At 33.6% G+C, this 18811-nt stretch overlaps 1 protein-coding gene across 1 annotated transcript; it reads left to right on the top strand.

The window, feature by feature from the left end:
• The first annotated feature begins 4806 nt into the window (after positions 1–4806).
• Positions 4807–17052, top strand: LOC123703280. The gene is made up of 11 exons (XM_045651232.1): positions 4807–5147; positions 6023–6160; positions 6670–7008; positions 8984–9410; positions 10294–10447; positions 11117–11160; positions 11709–11810; positions 12629–12738; positions 13660–13758; positions 16130–16303; positions 16726–17052. Exons 1-11 carry the CDS (start codon positions 5046–5048, stop codon positions 17020–17022), a joined length of 1986 nt encoding a protein of 661 aa, XP_045507188.1. The 5' UTR covers positions 4807–5045; the 3' UTR covers positions 17023–17052.
• Positions 17053–18811: the final 1759 nt, after the last annotated feature.

Genomic DNA, 18811 nt, shown 5'->3' with positions numbered 1-18811 from the left:
ATCTACTATACGTAAGTATATATTTTACAAGCAATTTTTCACAAAGACTTAGGTACCTAAATACCTCTAATAATTATTCTAATATCTATAAAAAAAACTTGAATCCTAGTCCTAGTAGTTTGTACATTATATTTTATGTTATCAAGCGTAACCTGCGGTAAGCGTAGCCATATTAATACTCATGATCGTGCGGGGTGACGTATGTGCTACCGCACACGGGCCACCGGCCACCGGCCACAAAACGCCACCACCGGCATATTTCCTGCACTTTTCTTACATTTTATAATATGGACTCGCCGCACGCGGTGACGCCGGTGGCCGCCACACGCTTCTAATCGTCGCTGCTCGCTTCCTTGTGGCCCACTTGTGGCCCGTACCGGCCACAAACGCCGACACAAAACGTCGCCAAACGCCACTCGCGCGATTCCGCGCCCCCGTAGACAGAGAACTTAGATTACAAAATAAAGTACAGATGGAGCATGACAACCACCCGTCGCCCTTGTCAAAGAAAATACGAAATCAAAAACAAATACGTCGCTGCACCAGTGCTATAGCGCTTAAAGTGTCATGCAATACGTCAAAAAGGGTTTGCAATTTTAGTAAAAAAATGCCGTCTTGTGATAATAAAACGCTGTAAAATTTGTTCCCGAAAACAAAAAAAAGATAAAACATCGTTTCACAGGTTTCTGTAGATTATTTGGCTGATTTATTTCTTTAATACGAATAATAATTTTACAGATATGAAGGAATACAAAACTTCAACGTATGTTGCCAGTATTTTGAAAATGAATTTGCCATTTTTATTGGTAAAACGGTAAAATGGTTAAAAGATCTTCAGGGTAATGCTGTTGTATTTTTCGATCGTGAATGTGATTATTTGTATAGTGCACCTTGAACCTGTAGTTCATGATCATTATTAGATTATTTTAATAAGCATAATACATTATTTTGTTACTTTTATAAAGCTTAAAAAAGTCATAGTCGTTTTCGCTAGCGATTTAATTTATGTGAACTCCATGATGGATATGATGAAAATAAAATGTCCTGTATTCTCGACTAAAAACTACCGCTATTCGTATTAATATATTATGAAAAATAAAAAATAATATAATTATTATAGTTAATATTGAAACTTTTTTTATGTAATTTATTTAATAAAAAATGGAATACAATTATTTTGTCCATATATAACTTTAGTAGGCAGGTACTTTATGTAATAAAAGAATTTAAATAAAAATTAAAACTTGACTTCTCATTTATGTATAGGTCTACCAGAATCTGATGGCATATTTATATTTAAGAAATAAAAGATTTTCATATGGCAATTTTATTTGACAACTATCAAAATGGTTGTCAAATTATTTGTCTTCTTTGCAATTCTTGAATAATTTTTAGGATTTTGTCTAAAAAATCTTCGAAGATGTCGAAAAAGCTGCTGCGATCACAAGCAAGAGGTATTGTTTATAATGTGTATAGAAAAACATTCGATGTAGAAGGGTCAAACACATCACAATTTTCAATTTTGAATATTTTATTGGTAAATTGGACTTACCCGTTTTGATACTTAAAATTAAAAATATTATAAGTAGGTAACTAAATATAATATTGTTTTTTGATTACAATATAATTTTATGAAAACTTATTACAGGAGTTTCCAATACGGCTATGCGTCAAGTCCAAGCTGTCAAAGTCAATTTTATAATTATTTGTGTATTTGTTAATACTTACGAAAATAAACATAGTTTTATTTTATTTTATTGTTATTTTATTTTATAAAAAAAAAAAATATTAGCATTATCTAGTTTTGATCTGCATTATCATTACATCCATATTTTTACATGGCTTAATGATAATGAATATACAAATATAGGTATGTGTAAATAATAATATGTATTACATAGATAAAAGTAATATGTATATTATACATGTAAGTATAGTACCTACAAAATATTAAGTGGATATCTCATTATTTGGTACAGTATTGTTCACTTATGTAATGTGACTAATGATGTTGAGGACAAAATAAAAAATAAGCAGTATCAAGATCGGTCAGTCCATTTTCCCTAGGGTTGCACACTCAAAATTTTGATTTCCCCAATTGCCATCAGATTCTGGTTTACCTATATATAGCCTACGTCACTATAGGTCTACCAGAATCTGATGGCATATTTATATTTAAGAAATAAAAGATTTTCATGTGGCAACTTATTTGACAACTATCAAATTGGTTGTCAAATTATTTGTCTTTTTTGCAGTTGATAAATATTTTTTAGGATTTTGTCTAAAAAATCTTCGAAAATGTCGAAAAAGCCGCTGTGATCACACGCAAGAGGTGTTGTTTATAATGTGTATAGAAAATTATTTGATGAAGAAGGGTCAAACACATCACAATTTTCAATTTAGAAGATTTTATTGGTAAATTGGACTTCCCCGCTTTGATACTTTCAATTAAAAAATATTATAATATGTAGGTAACTATAATATTGTTAGTTGATTGGAATATAATTTTATGAAAACTTATTACAGGAGTTTCCAATACGGCTATTCGTCAAGTCCAAGCTGTACAAGTCAATTTAATAATGCGTTTCTGTTAATACTTACGAAAATAAACATAGTTTTATTTTATTGTTATTTTATTTTATAAAAAATTATAAGCATTCTAGTTTTCTACCGATTCAGCATCGATATTTTCACATGGCATAATGATAATGAACATACAAATATAGGTATATGTAAATAATACTATGTATTACCTGTATAAAAGTAATATGTATATTATACATGTAAGTATGTACCTACATAATATTAGGTGGATATCTCATTATTAAGTACAGTATTGTCCACTTATGTAATGTGACTAATGATATTGAGAACAAACTAAAAAATAAGCAGTATCAAGATCGTTCAGTCCATTTTCCCTAGGGTTGCACACTCAAAATTTTGATTTCCCTAATTGCCATCAGATTCTGGTTTACCTATACCGCCACTAACATAATAATTCAGATCATTGCAATGAAACCTCACAACTCAAAATCGGTCCAACGGTTTATACTGCAGGGCGTGTCAAAGAAATATTATACATACATCCATAAACTCGAAAAACATAACCCTCTTTTTTCCGTAGTCGGGGAAAAATTTGGGAAATTTTTCAATATCTGGCAACATTACACGCACACAGAAGCACCGTGTACGTACGGTGCAGCGGCGAAATGACAGCACACATAGCTTTATTGAAAATGACGATAAATTATTCGGTTTAGTTCGGCAACGCTCCATCTGTCTTTTATTTTGTAATCTAAGACAGAGAATTACCCAATATTACTGTGGAATACAATATTACTGAGGAATTACTCTGTCTACGCGCGCCCCTCTCTCCCTTCCCCAGTTAACCTGTTCTGTTGATATTTTTTAAAATATCGGATTTTCGATATATCAATATTTTAAAATAAATCAATATCGGAGTTCGATAAATCGAAAAAAATATCGATATTTCGATACATCGGCTTTATTAAAAAAAAATCGTAAGTCAGCTCAAAAATGATTACACAATAATTAAATTAACGCCGCTAGTACACCGACGCATTCGCGAGCGGCAGCGAAACAACGAAAAATCTGTCAGACGTCAGTAGTATGGCAGGTTTTCGCATATGATATGTCTCACTCTAGCACATAGATAGATGAAATAGTTGCGTCCTTGTCAGTATTGTTTCGCAAGGAACTGCAAAATGGCCATTACACAGACGCATTGCGAAAAAGTTGCGAAAACATTGCTGTTTACTAACGTCGCGCAGAATGCAGATATTTCGCTACGCAGTAGTTTCGCAGAGATTCGCTGCCGCACGCGAATGCGTCGGTGTACTAACGGCGTCAAAATTAAATTATGAATGTACTTATGTAGTAGGTTATAGTGCTTACTGCTTAGTAATTACCTATTTTAAATTTAAATAAGACAATTATGTATACCAATATTTTTCAGTAAGAGTTTTTAAAAATACTCTTTGTTTTATATGTTCAGCTGTTTGGCTACTAAGATTGTTATGCACTAAAAGATTGATTGCAGCACAATAATTAAACCTTCTTCGTCCGAATCTATAATGATACTGCATTGCATGGTTAAAAAAAACAGCAGCCACCGGCCCACCGACGACAAGTGGCGGCCACCGGCCACAAGTGGATGTCGTGCGCTTCAGCTTCTTTTGTAGCTGCGTCTAGCTTCTCGTGGCGGCGTTTGTGGCTGTGGCCGGTGGCCCGTGTGCGGTAGCACTAAGTGTTTACTTTTGGCGGAAGGCGGAGAGTGTTCGTTCTGTACCTAGCGTTTGCCTACTATTATGACATAACACATTGTATTCTGTGGCCGCGGTAAAGCTAATTATTGTGGTGTTAGAGTACTGTTAGACTTACCTACTTTAAAAATTAGATAAAGTATTTGCCTTGATGCTGCCAATCTACATAAAACTATCCCTCTTGCTCTGTGCCTCCTCTTGCCCTGCGAGTAGCGTTACCCTAAACCTTCCCTAAACCGATACACAAATGACAAAATAATCACAAGTAAAAATAAAGTCTGGCACTTGGCAGTTTAAATCGTAATTTTTTTTAATATTGTACCCTCCGCGCCTCCGTGGTAAGAAAGACGCCGTAACTAATCTGTGTTCTACACATTGGATATTATGTCACAGGATATACCAATTGTGTAGACGCGGCTTAACCGCTTAAAGTTTTGTCTTCGAATTTTCTAGAAACAGATTACAGAAACAGTGTTCTTTACTAAGGTTCTATAATTAATATTTTTTTACACCATTACTTACTTTCAAAGGTTACCTAATAAAATTAATGCTAATTACGTTATTTCAAGTCTAAAAGTTATATCGAAGCAGATACAAATAAATCTCGTTCTTTGACGAAATTAGGTACCTACTCGTGAATTTATTGGGGGTATTGTAATAATAGTTACGGTAACCTCAAAAATACTTTATTCTACCAAAGTACCAAGACCAACTTTATGTGCGTGTTCACGGCAAATGTGTGGCAAAAAACAAAAATAAACGATGGAAAATCATGAAAAATCATTAAGAATTGATCTGGAAAATAGACCATACCGTTATCTTCAAAAAATGACTAAATCCTTATCTTTACCATCGAATTTCAAGGTGAGTTTAATTATTATTTGGATTTGTAAGTGTATCCTTATTATATCGAATTAAACTTTGTTTATGTAGGAACATAATTATTTAATATGTATAGGAATACATATTAAATAATTATGGAAAAAAAGAAGTAAGAGGATACCTAGGCATAAATTTTCCTTTAATATCTTTTAATTGAAAGAAATTGAAGACAAGCCTTGGAAAATAAATGATTTCCATCTACAATTCAAGATAATACAGTAACGGTATTAAATAAGGATATAAAATTGTATTTTGATAATATTTGTAGTGTCTTAAAATTTTCTAGGAGTTTTACATCAAATTCAAAACCAAAGATCTTACATAAACATTTTAATATTTACATTATATTTTTATCTAACTCATATAATTTTTATCTCCTGTTGGTCTTAGCGTGATGATATATAGCCTATAGCCTTCCTCGATAAATGAGCTATCGAACACCGAAAGAATTTTTCAAATCGGACCAGTAGTTCCTGAGATTAGCGCATTCAAACAAACAAACATACTCTTCAGCTTTATAATATTAGTATAGATGATTCTTTTGTTTGTCAGTGATTTTAGGTGTTTACCATAAACACCCAATATCACTGACAGAACATTAATTTCAGAAAATGGTATTAATTTAAAAAGATAAAAGTAGTGCACTGATAATGAGTATAATTTTTAGTTAATTCAAAGCTGATAAATGTGATAAAATCATAAATTTATGTAGGGTAGTTTACAAAATACATTAATAATAGGAACATGTTCAATAATCACTGTTTTGTTTTTAATTTAGAATTTAATAACTTGTGTTAAAATCAAAAAACAATCAGTTTATAAAATATCTTTTAATATCTTATAAATGATATTTTCAGAAAATATATCTCATAGATTTGATTGTGGCCAGAAAGCGGGGCAAAGAAGATGAAGTAAGAAGAATTATAGCTAAGGTTAAACAAGAAAGAGCTAAATCTTCTCAGTTCCGTAGGCAGAGTAAACGGAAAACTATGCAGGTAAATTAATGTTATGAAAGAACTAGCTTTTCAGCCCGATCCGTTGAGTGGTTTGGGCTGCGCGTTGATAGTTTACTATATCAGTTAGTCAATCAGTCAGTCACCTTTGAGTTTTATATATTCAGATGCCTTTGTATGAGTGTTATGAACAGAAAGTTTAACATAATATAAAAATATTATAAGTGAATTGTTTGTGTGTCTTTATTTAATTATGCTTGCTACATGTTTTACACTATTCTGGAATAATTATTAAGTACTTTTCTAGAATATTCGAATTTAATATGCAAATGCCTTTATTATGTTATTTTATCATTTAACTAGCTTTCCGCCCGCGGCTTCGCCCCTACTCCCCTAAATTATATACTCAAACCTTCCTCTTGAATCACTCGATCTATTAAAAAAAACCGCATAAACATTTATTGCATAGTTTTAAAGATTTAAGCATACATAGGTACAGAGAAAGCGACTTTGTTTTTTACTACGTAGTGATTATTCTTTTCTAATTCCAGGACACAGAAAACATAATAGCAAGGCGACTTTTATACTCTCCGCCTATAACAGCAACACCTAAACACAGCCAGCTAACGCTACAGCGATTAAACAAACGCCGCAGTTTATTAAAACGTCTAAACGAAAGCCCTTACGCCGAACCTAATAGAATGTTACATTCATGTAAAGGTCGAAATATAGGAAACGTTACAGATGTTATAAAAGCTCACACCTCAGGTGGATGTATGAAAATAGTGAGTCGGCAGAATTCGTTCCAATTGTCTGAGTTAACTGTTCAATTGCAACCTTGGGCGACGCTAACACCTGTGAGACATCGCCATCATATGTATCACAATGAAGTAAGTTTATAATGCAGTTGTATATTCTACTAGCGGTCCGCCCCGGCTTCGCCCGTGGTACATATTTATGTTTTCTCTACATAAGAACAATCCTCGTACTTCAAGGAATATAATAAAAAAAAGAATTATCGAAATCGGTTCAGCGGTTCACACGTGATGCCGTGACAACGCGAAACTTATTTCATGGTTTCATTTTTATACATATAGATTAATTATTTATTTAAAATTGTTGTTTGTTTATGAGCCCTTTGGTTTCCATAACACAAGCAAAAGCTTAGTATAGGATCAGATCATGCTGTGTGTGAAAAATGTACATTTTTATTTATTAATTATTTAATTATAATGCTTTACTGTACAAAACAATATGAATGGACCTTAGGTACATACAAATTAAATTTTGCACAAAAGGCGGCCTTATTGCTGTAAAGCAATCTCTGCCAGGCAACCTGGTAGAAAAGGGAATGTAGGATGTAGCGCATGGATAGGATAGCACAAAATGCCTACATAATTCATAAAAAACATAATACATGTACATATTAGACACTACAGTGCATAACAGCATAAATACTACATTTCTACATAGTAATACTATCTTACTGCCCGCGGCTTCGCCCGCTTTGTCTAAAACCTAATAAATTATATACTAAAACCTTCCTCTTGAATCACTCTATCTATTAAAAAAAACGCATCAAAATCCGTTGCGTAGTTTTAAAGATTTAAGAATACAAAGGGACATAGGGACAGAGAAAGCGACTTTGTTTTATGCTATGTAGTGATATATACTCATATACTACACAAGCATAATATTGTTAAATACAATGTTATTGACTGAAACTACTATTGCATGGCTAGATACCTTTCAATAAGATCTTAAAAGAGCAAAGCGTTTTTGCAGGTCAGATACAGTGGGTGAAGGCACAAAGGACAATGAGTAATGGTGGGCCCACCTCTCAATAGAAGTGAGAAACTCATGAATGAATTGGTATTTTTATACCGAATAAAACTTAGTATTACATCAAAGGTTAAAAGTCAGTACTTTCGGAGTTATACTGTCATAAAAGTGATCCCAATCCCTGCAATTAATTATCGTAGTTTACTTCAATATATTACCGAATAGTGTTAGAACCGTATTACATGTAATAATTGCTTATTTCTCGACCTGCTGCCCCCCCTACCAAGTTGGGAGAAACGCGATAACACAATATTATTGTACTTGCTTGACCGGACGGCAAACTGTAGGTACTTGCGCTCATATAATATCTTTGATTTGGTACCTAGGAGTTGGGAGATATCAACCATTCCTGGCCCCCGCGGCTTTTTTAAACGATGTAATTGTTATCGATGTACAGGACGACGAATAAATCTTATTTAAAGTGAAATACGTGTATTATTATCATTGTACCTTATAAAAATCCATAAATAATAAGTTAGATTAAAATACTTTAAGACGCCGAAAGTACTAACATTTGACCATGGTTGTAATAATAAATAATGTTCCGCTTAAAAAGCCCTATGCAATGGTATATCACATGTTACTATTGCGGGGTGGGCCCAGACTCCATACATTTGTTTCCCATTGTCCTTTAACACATAAAAAAATTTTAATACAAAACCTTTCAAACATGTTTCTACTTTTTGCTCGTATACTCGAAAAAAACAATTATTTATTTCTTTTATTTTTTATGAATCTATGATAGAAGTCATCTATTTTATACAGTTCTAACATATTTCAGTAAAAGCTAACTAAGATCTTAAATATAGTAAATGTATCATCTAAAGAACATAATTTGAAACCACCTTCATAAAATATAAGGTTGCCTGCCAGAGATGGCTTTGAGCCATAAGGCCGCCATTTATACATTTTGAATGGTTTTGTTTTACTTTTATTTTCTAAGACTGTTGTACAATAAAGAGTAAATAAATAATTTAAATATAAAATTGATATTAATATAATAATTACCTATAAATATTACAGAGTACACAATCACAGTCTCCAGCAAGGCGTCAAAGAACAGTAAGCGGAATATATCCAATACAAAACGATGTACAGACAAACGGAGTGAGCCTGCGACGAAAAGACGGAACAATATCGATAATAAACGCTATCGTCGAAAGACGTACTTACGAACGAAAAACACAAACAGACAACACGGAAGATATACTAAACAATCTGGAAGAAACTACACCGATTAATAATAATTTGGTCCAAAATCTGTCGATAACAGATTCTGCGTTTAGTGAAGTGAATAATTCGATAGATAGTTGCTATAGTGAAGTTAGAGTTGAAGACACAATGTGGAAGCATGAAAATGCACTGCCGAGTATCAGTGATGCGTTCAGTAAGTTTAACGGCAGGGATTATTCGCAACCTTTGTATGTGCAAGTTAGCGAGTATGAGACAAGTAAGTGAATGTTTTGATGTATTATTTTTAGTTATTATTGCATGAAAATTCCAGTAATTTTCTAAAATTAGAATAGTCTCCAGTTATTTCTCCTAAACTGAGCTATCTACCAGTGAAAGTTTCAACAAAATTGCAATATTTTTTACATTAGCTAGAGGTAAGGAGCTTAACTTAGAGGACCATTTAGCAGTGATAAAAAAAATATTAATGTGCCACTCATGTCCACACATTGTTATGCTTTACAACTTAATCATGGCAATTATTTTTTTATTTTGGTTAATCAGTAAATTATATTGACTGGCTGGTTAGCTTGGTTGGTAGTGGCCCTGCCTTCCAATCCAGAGGTTGTGGGTTCGATTCCCACCCGGGGCAAATATTTGTGTGATGTACTCTGTGTCTAGGTGTAAATCCATACTAATATTATAAATGCGAAAGTAACTGTATGTGTGTCTGTTACTCAATCACGCCTTAACTACTGAACCAATTTGCATGAAATTTGGTATAGAGATATTTTGATACCCGAGAAATGACAAGGGATAGGTTTTATCCCGGAAATCCCCCGAGAACGGGAACTATGCGGGTTTTTCTTTATTCTGCGCGGGCGATGCCGCGGGTGGAAAGCTAGTTATCTATATAAGTAGGTTTTTTATTCAAATTTATGTATTTATATATATGTATGTATTTATATATATATTTTTATTTAAATGTATGTATGTTTATCAGCCATCTGGTTTCCATAACACGAGCAAAAGCTTAGTATGGGATCAGATCGTGCCATGTATGAAAATTGTCCTGAAATATTTATATATATATTTTTTTATATTTGACATACCTATTTAAAAATAATGTACTTTAATTGAATTTTTTTTTGTTTGTCTTTCAGTTCCAATGTCCACAACATACATTCCAAACCCTAATCCAATAATATTGGAAAAGTTTTATTCATTCAATACTAATTCGCTAGCAAATGGTTTGTTGCAAAAGGCAACTGCGGCTCACACTACAAGCGTGTTCAGTACATATACGGTTATGTTGACGTAAGTATTTGTATATTTGTATGTGTGTATGGTTTGCTGTGGCTGAACCAATTTGAATGAAATTTTAGCGTCACGATCACTCGACTAATGCCTATACTTATTCTTTTTAATGCTAATAAATGCTTCACTTCTCTTTAAATAAACACATATTCTAATTTACACAATAATGCCTTTTGTCTTGTGTCTATAATGTTTTTGTCTTGTGTCTATAATGTTACTAATTATGAAATTATTAGTGCTTTCCACTTAGAGAAACATTTGAATTTATAATATTATAATAGATGTCTATTCTGTTTGTGTTCCATCATTATCATGTCATGAGCACTATCTTGCTTATTTTAATTTCATCTCTCATTTTATAAACATGAGTTGATGTTTTTTGTATATCATTTCTATGCATATAAAATTTTTGTAAAGAAAATTTTTCATTTTCTTTTTTTTTCACTTAAAGAGGGTACTTGACTAAAAAATATTTGAGCATGCTTTTAGGAATAGGTTTTCATTTTAAATTGCATATTTTTAATCACGATGACGATTTACGAGTTAGGAAAAGAATTAGATTTTTTTTTTAATATTTATTAGTCGAGTATCCCACTTTGTAACATCACACATAATAACTATATAAAAACTGTCTGTCCGCTTGTCTGCTTACTATCGCATGGCTTACAGGAAAGTACAACCCTCTGCCACATCTATGCCTCTATTGCACCCTTGTAAGTTATTTTATGTTAATTTTTAAGTTTATTTTAATGTTATTGCTCTTACCTAATTGTTGCTATTTTCATCACTGTTATAATTTTTTCTGCCACTGTTGTGAAAAAAATATTTTTTCTTTTTTTTTAATATTTAATAAATTAAAGATAAATAGAAAATAAACTAATAATATCAAGTGAAAAGACTAAAGTTATGACTTTTTATTTGTTGTGTAAACTGATAATGTACTGACAATAATCTGCCTTTACCCAGAATAATAGACTATGTTTTATACTTCTTTTTAAATTGAGCGGATTCCGAACAAGCGGCTCATTATCGAATAGCGTTTTATATTATACAGTCCGATTCAAACTTAATGGCGGTTCGGAAGTTAAGTGCAGGTGCGAGTGCGCACAAGCCCCTTAACGTCCCGCTAATATCTAAAATTGTTGTCTGCGCATCGGATCGTACGATGTTCCGAGCCGCCATTAAGTTTGAATCGTTCTGTACCTACAAACAGCGAACAAAAAATTGTTGTTCTAATACATTTTTTGTATAAAATTAACAGCAAACTCCGAGAGTTTCGGTCGCAACGACATGAACCAACATTTTGTGAACTACTCGTCTTGTTCTAAACAGGAAATGCAACAGGATTCTTTGTATTCTGAAGGTATTTTTTTTTCTTTTGGAACGAAGTTCCTTATTGCGCGTTGTGAAAGGGGGCTAGACGGAAAAAATTCTTACGAAAAGTTGTCACGACACTTTTGCTAAAGTCTTGGCTAGAGTTGTACCTAAGCCGTGCGGCGTGCGCGTGGTTCTCTGTCTGTCTCTCTCTAACTTAACACTTCGTTCCATCCGGATTGATATCGCTCAAGTTTTTTTTTGTTTTGATTTTTAGATATGTGTGTGTAAGCAAAAACATTCAGAATGACTTCTATGAAGTTAAGTTCAAAAAAAACAGGCGAAATATATATGTGTAATATAATAATAATTAATTTTTTTAACTGTTAGTTTTACAAGAAATATCATGTTAGTATACCGAAGCTATTAATTTTTACTAGACTTCATAAAAAGAAGACAACTTCAAAACCTTTGATTGTTGAACCAATTTTGATGATTGTTTTTTATTTAAAAGCTAGTTTCGGTTGGTCCAAATATCATAATTACTAAGTAGCTATGCTCCGCGGTTTCACCCGCGTGGCTCCGCTCCTTTTGGTCTTAGCGTGATGATATAAGTACAGCCTATAGCCTTCCATGATAAATGAAAATGAAGACCAGAAGTTCCTGAGATTAGCGCGTTCAAACAAACAAACTCTTCAGCTTTTATTGATAACAATAATTCTCACTAATTTCAGAAGTATACAATTCGTCTCTTCCATGATAAATGAAAATGAAGACCAGAAGTTCCTGAGATTAGCGCGTTCAAACAAACAAACTCTTCAGCTTTATAATATTAGTATTGATAATAATAATTCTCACTAATTTCAGAAGTATACAATTCGTCTGTATCGTCCGTGGACACGAGCCAGGATATCGGCGCTTCCGTCACTATACCGGAAATGGTGGAAGACGCGTTGGAAATTATTAGCCAAGATGGCGTAAGTTTTTTTTTTATTTGAAACTATTAGAATAAAATTTCAAGATCGTGTCATGGTCCAAGGCAACGATTTTGGTATCTTTGAATCTTGTCAAAGAAGTCTCACTTCTGACACGTGCTCGGCACACACGCTCGCATTATGTAGTATTAATTAATTTAAATTAATTAATTTATATAAATTTACAACAAAAAAGTGTATACTCTCACTCACAACAGACTACACACCAACACCCACACTCATCACAAGTAACTATGTTTATTATTTTCACGTACATATATCATCTTCTTTTCTTTTTAAAATTGTAAACTGTAGTTAATTGTAACCTTGCTCGATTTTCTTTGTCATAATATGTTTTAATAATTCTACTAGCGGTCCGCCCCGGCTTCGTCCGTGGTACATATTTATGTTTTCTCTACATAAAAACCATCCTCATACTTCAAGGAATATAATAAAAAAAGAATTATCGAAATCGGTCCACCCATTCACACGTGATGCCGTGACAACGCGAAACGGGTTTCATTTGACGACGCGGTTGGCGCAGTGGTAAAGTAACTGCCTACTGAGCCGACGGTCCCGGGTTCGATCCCCGGTCAGGGCAAATATTTGTGTGATGAACTCAATTATTTGTTCTTGGGTCTGGGTGTTATTATCTATATATGTATTTATTAAATATTATATTTATCGTCGCCTAGTACCCACAACACAAGCCTTAATTGAGCTTACTGTGGGACTAGGTCGATTTGTGTAATAATGTCCTATAATATTTATTTATTAAAAAAAAAATATTTATTTTTATATATGTACGTACGTATTAGTGGAATTCCTTTTAATTGGCGTATTTGATTTATTATTATGTAATTATTGTAAGAATAGCTGTAAGGGATCCGAAATAAATAAATAAATATATTATTATTTGCATAGGATTATTTGGAGCGCATCGGAATGGACAGTACGAAGTTATTGTGCGCGCTCTGCAACTGGGCTGGACCCACGGTTATGATGGAGTACCATTTGAGAAAGGTTTGCTTTTTTATTTATTTATACATACATATATACAAACAAAACTTATCCAAAAAGAAAATACAGCACGGTAGAAAAAACTTTTTGTTGTTTGTTCATATATTTTGCTAAAAATTAAGCAAATTGAGACTACCATATATTTAATAGTAAAGTTCTTTATTTTATTTGTTTGTCCATATATTTTCATAATAATGTTGGAATTAAATGTTTTATTTGCTAAGTAATGTGCGTTTTTTGTCATTAAAAACCTACACAAGTTAATAATTCTTATATCTAATACAAAGTGATAAAATATAACACTACTAGCTGTGCTTCGCGGTTTCACCCGCATGGCATTTTACTTTTGTCGTCCTTCATTGCCATCTCTACGCATGGAGAATGACCTGTTGGCCCACACGGCAAAAGAGAAAGCTGACCTACTTAGCTCCCTTTTTGCCGCTAACTCGACTTTGGATGACATGGGGAAAGCACCACCTACCATCCCACGGTACAAGGGCTCAATGCCGGACATCAAGTTCACCCAGAGCGCTGTGCGTAAAGCACTTTTCGCTCTAGACATCCACAAGTCGAGTGGTCCCGACGGTATTCCTCCTATTGTGTTGAAGATGTGTGCACCTGAGTTGGCGCCGGTTCTCACGCGTCTTTTCCGGCACTCCTATTCCACAGGCGTCGTCCCGAATACATGGAAGACAGCTTTAGTGCATCCTATCCCGAAAAAAGGCGATCGCTCGGATCCGTCCAACTATCGACCCATAGCCATCACTTCCTTGCTCTCCAAGATAATGGAAACCATTATCAATCGCCAGGTGCTAAAATATCTGGAAGAGCGCCAGCTGATTAGTGACCGACAGTACGGTTTCCGTCGAGGCCAGTCAGCTGGTGATCTTCTGGTATATTTAACTCACCGGTGGGCGTCAGCGATTGAGAGCAAGGGGGAAGGCTTAGCTGTCAGCTTGGACATAGCGAAAGCTTTCGATCGGGTATGGCACAAAGCGCTTCTTGCGAAGCTTCCTTCCTACGGGCTTCCTGAGAAATTTTGCCAGTGGGTTGCCAGTTTTCTCACAGAGCGTAGCATGAGTGTCGTAGTCGACGGTTCATGCTCGGATCCTAAGCCTGTGAATGCTGGCGTCCCACAAGGCTGCGTTCTGTCTCCCACTCTGTTTCTTCTGCATATCAATGATATGCTGCTAGACGGTAGCATTCATTGCTATGCAGACGACAGTACTGGTGATGCAATATACACCGGCCACAGCAATATTTCTCAGGACCGCGTCATTGAGTGCCGGAACAACCTCGTGTCTTCAATAGAAACCTCCTTAGAAGAGGTATCTAACTGGGGCCGACGTAATTTAGTCCAATTCAACCCTAAGAAGACACAGGTCTGCGCGTTCACCGCAAAAAAACTTCCCTTTGTCGTAACTCCTCGTTTTCAGGGTATTCCTCTCTCTGCCACAGCTAGTATCGGTATTCTTGGTCTCGAAATCTCGAGTAGCGTACAGTTCTCCTGTCATCTGGAAGGAAAAGCCAAATTGGCTTCACAGAAACTTGGTGTGCTCTGTCGAGCGGGGCAGTATTTCACGTCGCACCACCGCCTTATGCTTTATAAGGCGCAAGTCAGGCCGCACATGGAATACTGCTCCCACATCTGGGCCGGGGCACCCCAACAACACCTCCTTCCATTTGACCGTATACAAAGGAGAGCAGTACGACTCGTTAACGAGCCAAGTCTTACCGATCGGCTTGATACTCTGGCGCTGCGAAGAGACGTCGCTTCACTGTGCGTTTTCTATCGCATCTACAATGGGGAGTGCTCTGAGGAGCTGTTTGGAACAATACCTGCCGCTGAGTTCCATCATCGTACCGCACGTCACAAACTCAAATACCACCCACACCACCTTGATTCTTGGCGGTCGACGACTGCGCGCTTCAAAAGAAGCTTCTTTCCGCGCACAACAAACTTATGGAATGAACTTCCTCATGCGGTGTTTCCAAACGGTTACGACTTAGGGACCTTCAAGAAACGAGCGTACTCCTATCTTAAAGGCCGGCAACGCACTGATAATGTCCCTGGCATTGCTGGTGCGTATGGGCGACGCAGTACACTTTCCATCAGGTGACGCGTCTGCTCTGTTGCCTCCGCTTATATAAAAAAAAAAAAAAAAAAAAAAAAAATGGCTCTGCTTCTGTTGGTCTTAGCGTAATGATTAGTAGCCTATAGCCTTCCTCGATAAATGGGCTATCTGACACCGAAAGAATGTTTCAAATCGGACCAATAGTTCCTGAGATTAGCGCGTCCAAACAAACAAACTCTTCAGCTTTATAATAGTAGTAAGTCCACAAAAAATCTTATTAAACGAAAAAAAAATTTTAGGAGCACGCAGACCAAATACTAAAACAGAATAAATCTGAATGGAACATAACATACACATTGGGAAGTCTTGTATCAGATTCGATGTGGCATAGCAAAGTGATAGAGTACAATTCGTCTTTCTATGTGTTAAGTGCTAAGTATGAAGATCCGGACTGTTTTATGGTCACTTTGTCGGTGAGTATTTTCATGTTTTCCTAAATTTTTGTGCTTTCATAGTAATTTTTTGATGAATTTTTGTGATTCTGTAGATTTTTTTACTTATATTCCAATTTTTTTATTTAAATGAATTTTATATGGTGATTTTTTTGTAAATTAAAACTTATATTTCGCTGAGATTCTTTTATGTGGAAAAGATATGAAAACGATGCGACGTGATTGTTGAATTACAAACCGTATAGTAGTAACTTATTTTGTAACAAAACTTACTTAGTTTTAAAAATAATAACTATTTGGTATTGTAATAATATGAATTTTAACAGCAACTATCCCCATATCATCCAAGTTTATAAAACTTTATAAAACATCAGAAACTAAACTATTTCCGTTTTTTTTTTTTTGTAATTTGCATTTGAATAACAAATAAAAATCTTTTACAGTCACTATCACCGAACATAATAACAAATACAGGTTCAATTACCATTTACAACAAAGTGACCGGAGAACCACACACATGGCAGGGCGATATAGAGCCGTTACCCCCAAACTTGCCATATAAAAACCATTTAAATTGCCTTAAATTGAACCTGGCAACACTTGATTTATTGCCCAATAGCGCTAACTTGAAGTTAGTTAATGGGGAATTAGTTATGGAGTCGCCAAGCAAAGTTGTTGTAGGACAACCTGAATTGAACGATATACACATTATTTTGTTTGTTAGATTATTGAATTTTTAGTAATTATAGTTTTTTTTATTAAACCTGGCAACACTACCACCTACCACCTTCTTACTTGTTATTAGTTAATTAATAGGGAACTTTAAAAGTTGCCAAGTAAAGTTTAACCTGAATTAAACGATATACTTATTTTTTAGTTTGTTATGTTTTTTTTTAATTTTCAGTTGATATAATGTTTTTTTAGAAAAAACCCACCTTTTTAAGTTTTTTTTTTTTTATTTTGATAAGAGTGCTATTTCAACAACATAATATTATAATGTTGTTAAAAGTAAGTTCTATTTTGAAAAGATAAATTAGTATCATAAAAGTTGCGTAGTCTTAAGATACTCATAATCTCAATATAATTGTTTAAAAATAAAGTAGCACAAAAAATACGGGTGTAAGTATTTATTAATTAATTCGCGAATACCGTATCGTATTCGCTTCGCTCGCTCTCCGCCTATGTTTTTGTTATATAATTTATGAAGCTACTTTTGAATAATGCATGATTAAAAGGTTTAGCATGCATTTTTTTAGTTTTATATACAGGTGTATTTATGTTTTTTTTTAGTTTTAGGAAAATAGAAAACATAAGTTATAATTAAATTCCTCTTATGGAAGTGTAGTATGGCTCAATTTATTTAATCTCTCCATCTCTTTCTGGCATACTGAATTGTCTTTTACTAGAGAGAGATGCACTATTTTACGAGTCTATCGATGTAACAACGTTTATAAGCTATCTATCTCGTTTTGTTATGAACATTTCCATTTGATGGAAAGAGAAAGAAGTACATTCTTTTGTTAAATATAATATATATATTTGAAACTTAAGTTAAGCTGCTATAATTTTTTGCTATTATAGTTTTTTTTTTTTTTTTTTTAATAAGAAAAGAGAGAAATATCGAATTTAATCAGTTAAAATTCGAAAAAATGTGTTTATTCTCTGAAGTTTCTTTTATTACACTAGAGTATACATTTTTGATAAATTTATTATTCATTTTTTTATTTTTTTAAATTTATTATACAAGTAAAACTGAACAAATACATTTTTCTGTTCCGTAAATGTATGTTAATTCAAATTATTTTTATTACAAGTGTAGCTTCTATTAAAGAAGCTTAAAAAGTTGATTTTTTCTTAATTTTATAATCTCGTTGATTTTTCTAGAAGATTTAATCTGTAGGATGAGCGTATATCAGGACTTATTTTCAATTTGAAAGGGTTTAAAGTTATTATTTTTCATAGCTTGGTCGGTGCTCATCTTTTTTTTTTTGTAGTTAGATTTTTTGATTATTTTTAGATTTAATTTATAAACAGAAGCTTAAAAAGTTGATTTTTTCTTAATTTTATAATCTCGTTGATTTTTCTAGAAGATTTAATCTGTAGGATGAGCGTATATCAGGACTTATTTTCAATTTGAAGGGGTTTTAAGTTATTATTTTTCGTAGCCTGGTCGACGCTCATCTTTTTTTTTTTGTAGTGAGAGTTTTTGATTATTTTTAGATTTAATTTATAAACAAAATATGTACCTTAAATTGTGACCATATTTGAGTATGTTCACAATTTTAATATTAAGTTTATTTAAACTACATATTTTTCAAAACCAGTGTTTATTTTTTGAATGTTGCTATAATTATATTTGAAAATGTTGATATTTATTGTTAAATTTGGAATTTAATAACATATCAAATTATACTTGTAAGTATAATTATAACAACATATTTACATTTGTATATCAATCATTTGAAAGACTGCAGGAGTATTTTCATCATTAATCTAAAGCACATCTTAGACCGGCTACTCACCTACATG

The sequence above is a fragment of the Colias croceus genome, chromosome 25 (genome assembly GCF_905220415.1).
Source record: "Colias croceus chromosome 25, ilColCroc2.1".
Lineage (NCBI taxonomy): Eukaryota > Metazoa > Arthropoda > Insecta > Lepidoptera > Pieridae > Colias > Colias croceus.
This window is presented reverse-complemented; position numbering and strand designations above follow the sequence as displayed.

Bases quoted from the DNA above. Each gene is read 5' to 3' on its own strand.
- LOC123703280 (XM_045651232.1), top strand. From the start codon at position 5,046: ATGGAAAATCATGAAAAATCATTAAGAATTGATCTGGAAAATAGACCA. The intron at 12,739-13,659 runs GTAAGTTTTTTT...TTATTTGCATAG, and splicing joins AAATTATTAGCCAAGATGGC to GATTATTTGGAGCGCATCGG. The intron at 13,759-16,129 runs GTTTGCTTTTTT...AAAAAATTTTAG, and splicing joins TGGAGTACCATTTGAGAAAG to GAGCACGCAGACCAAATACT.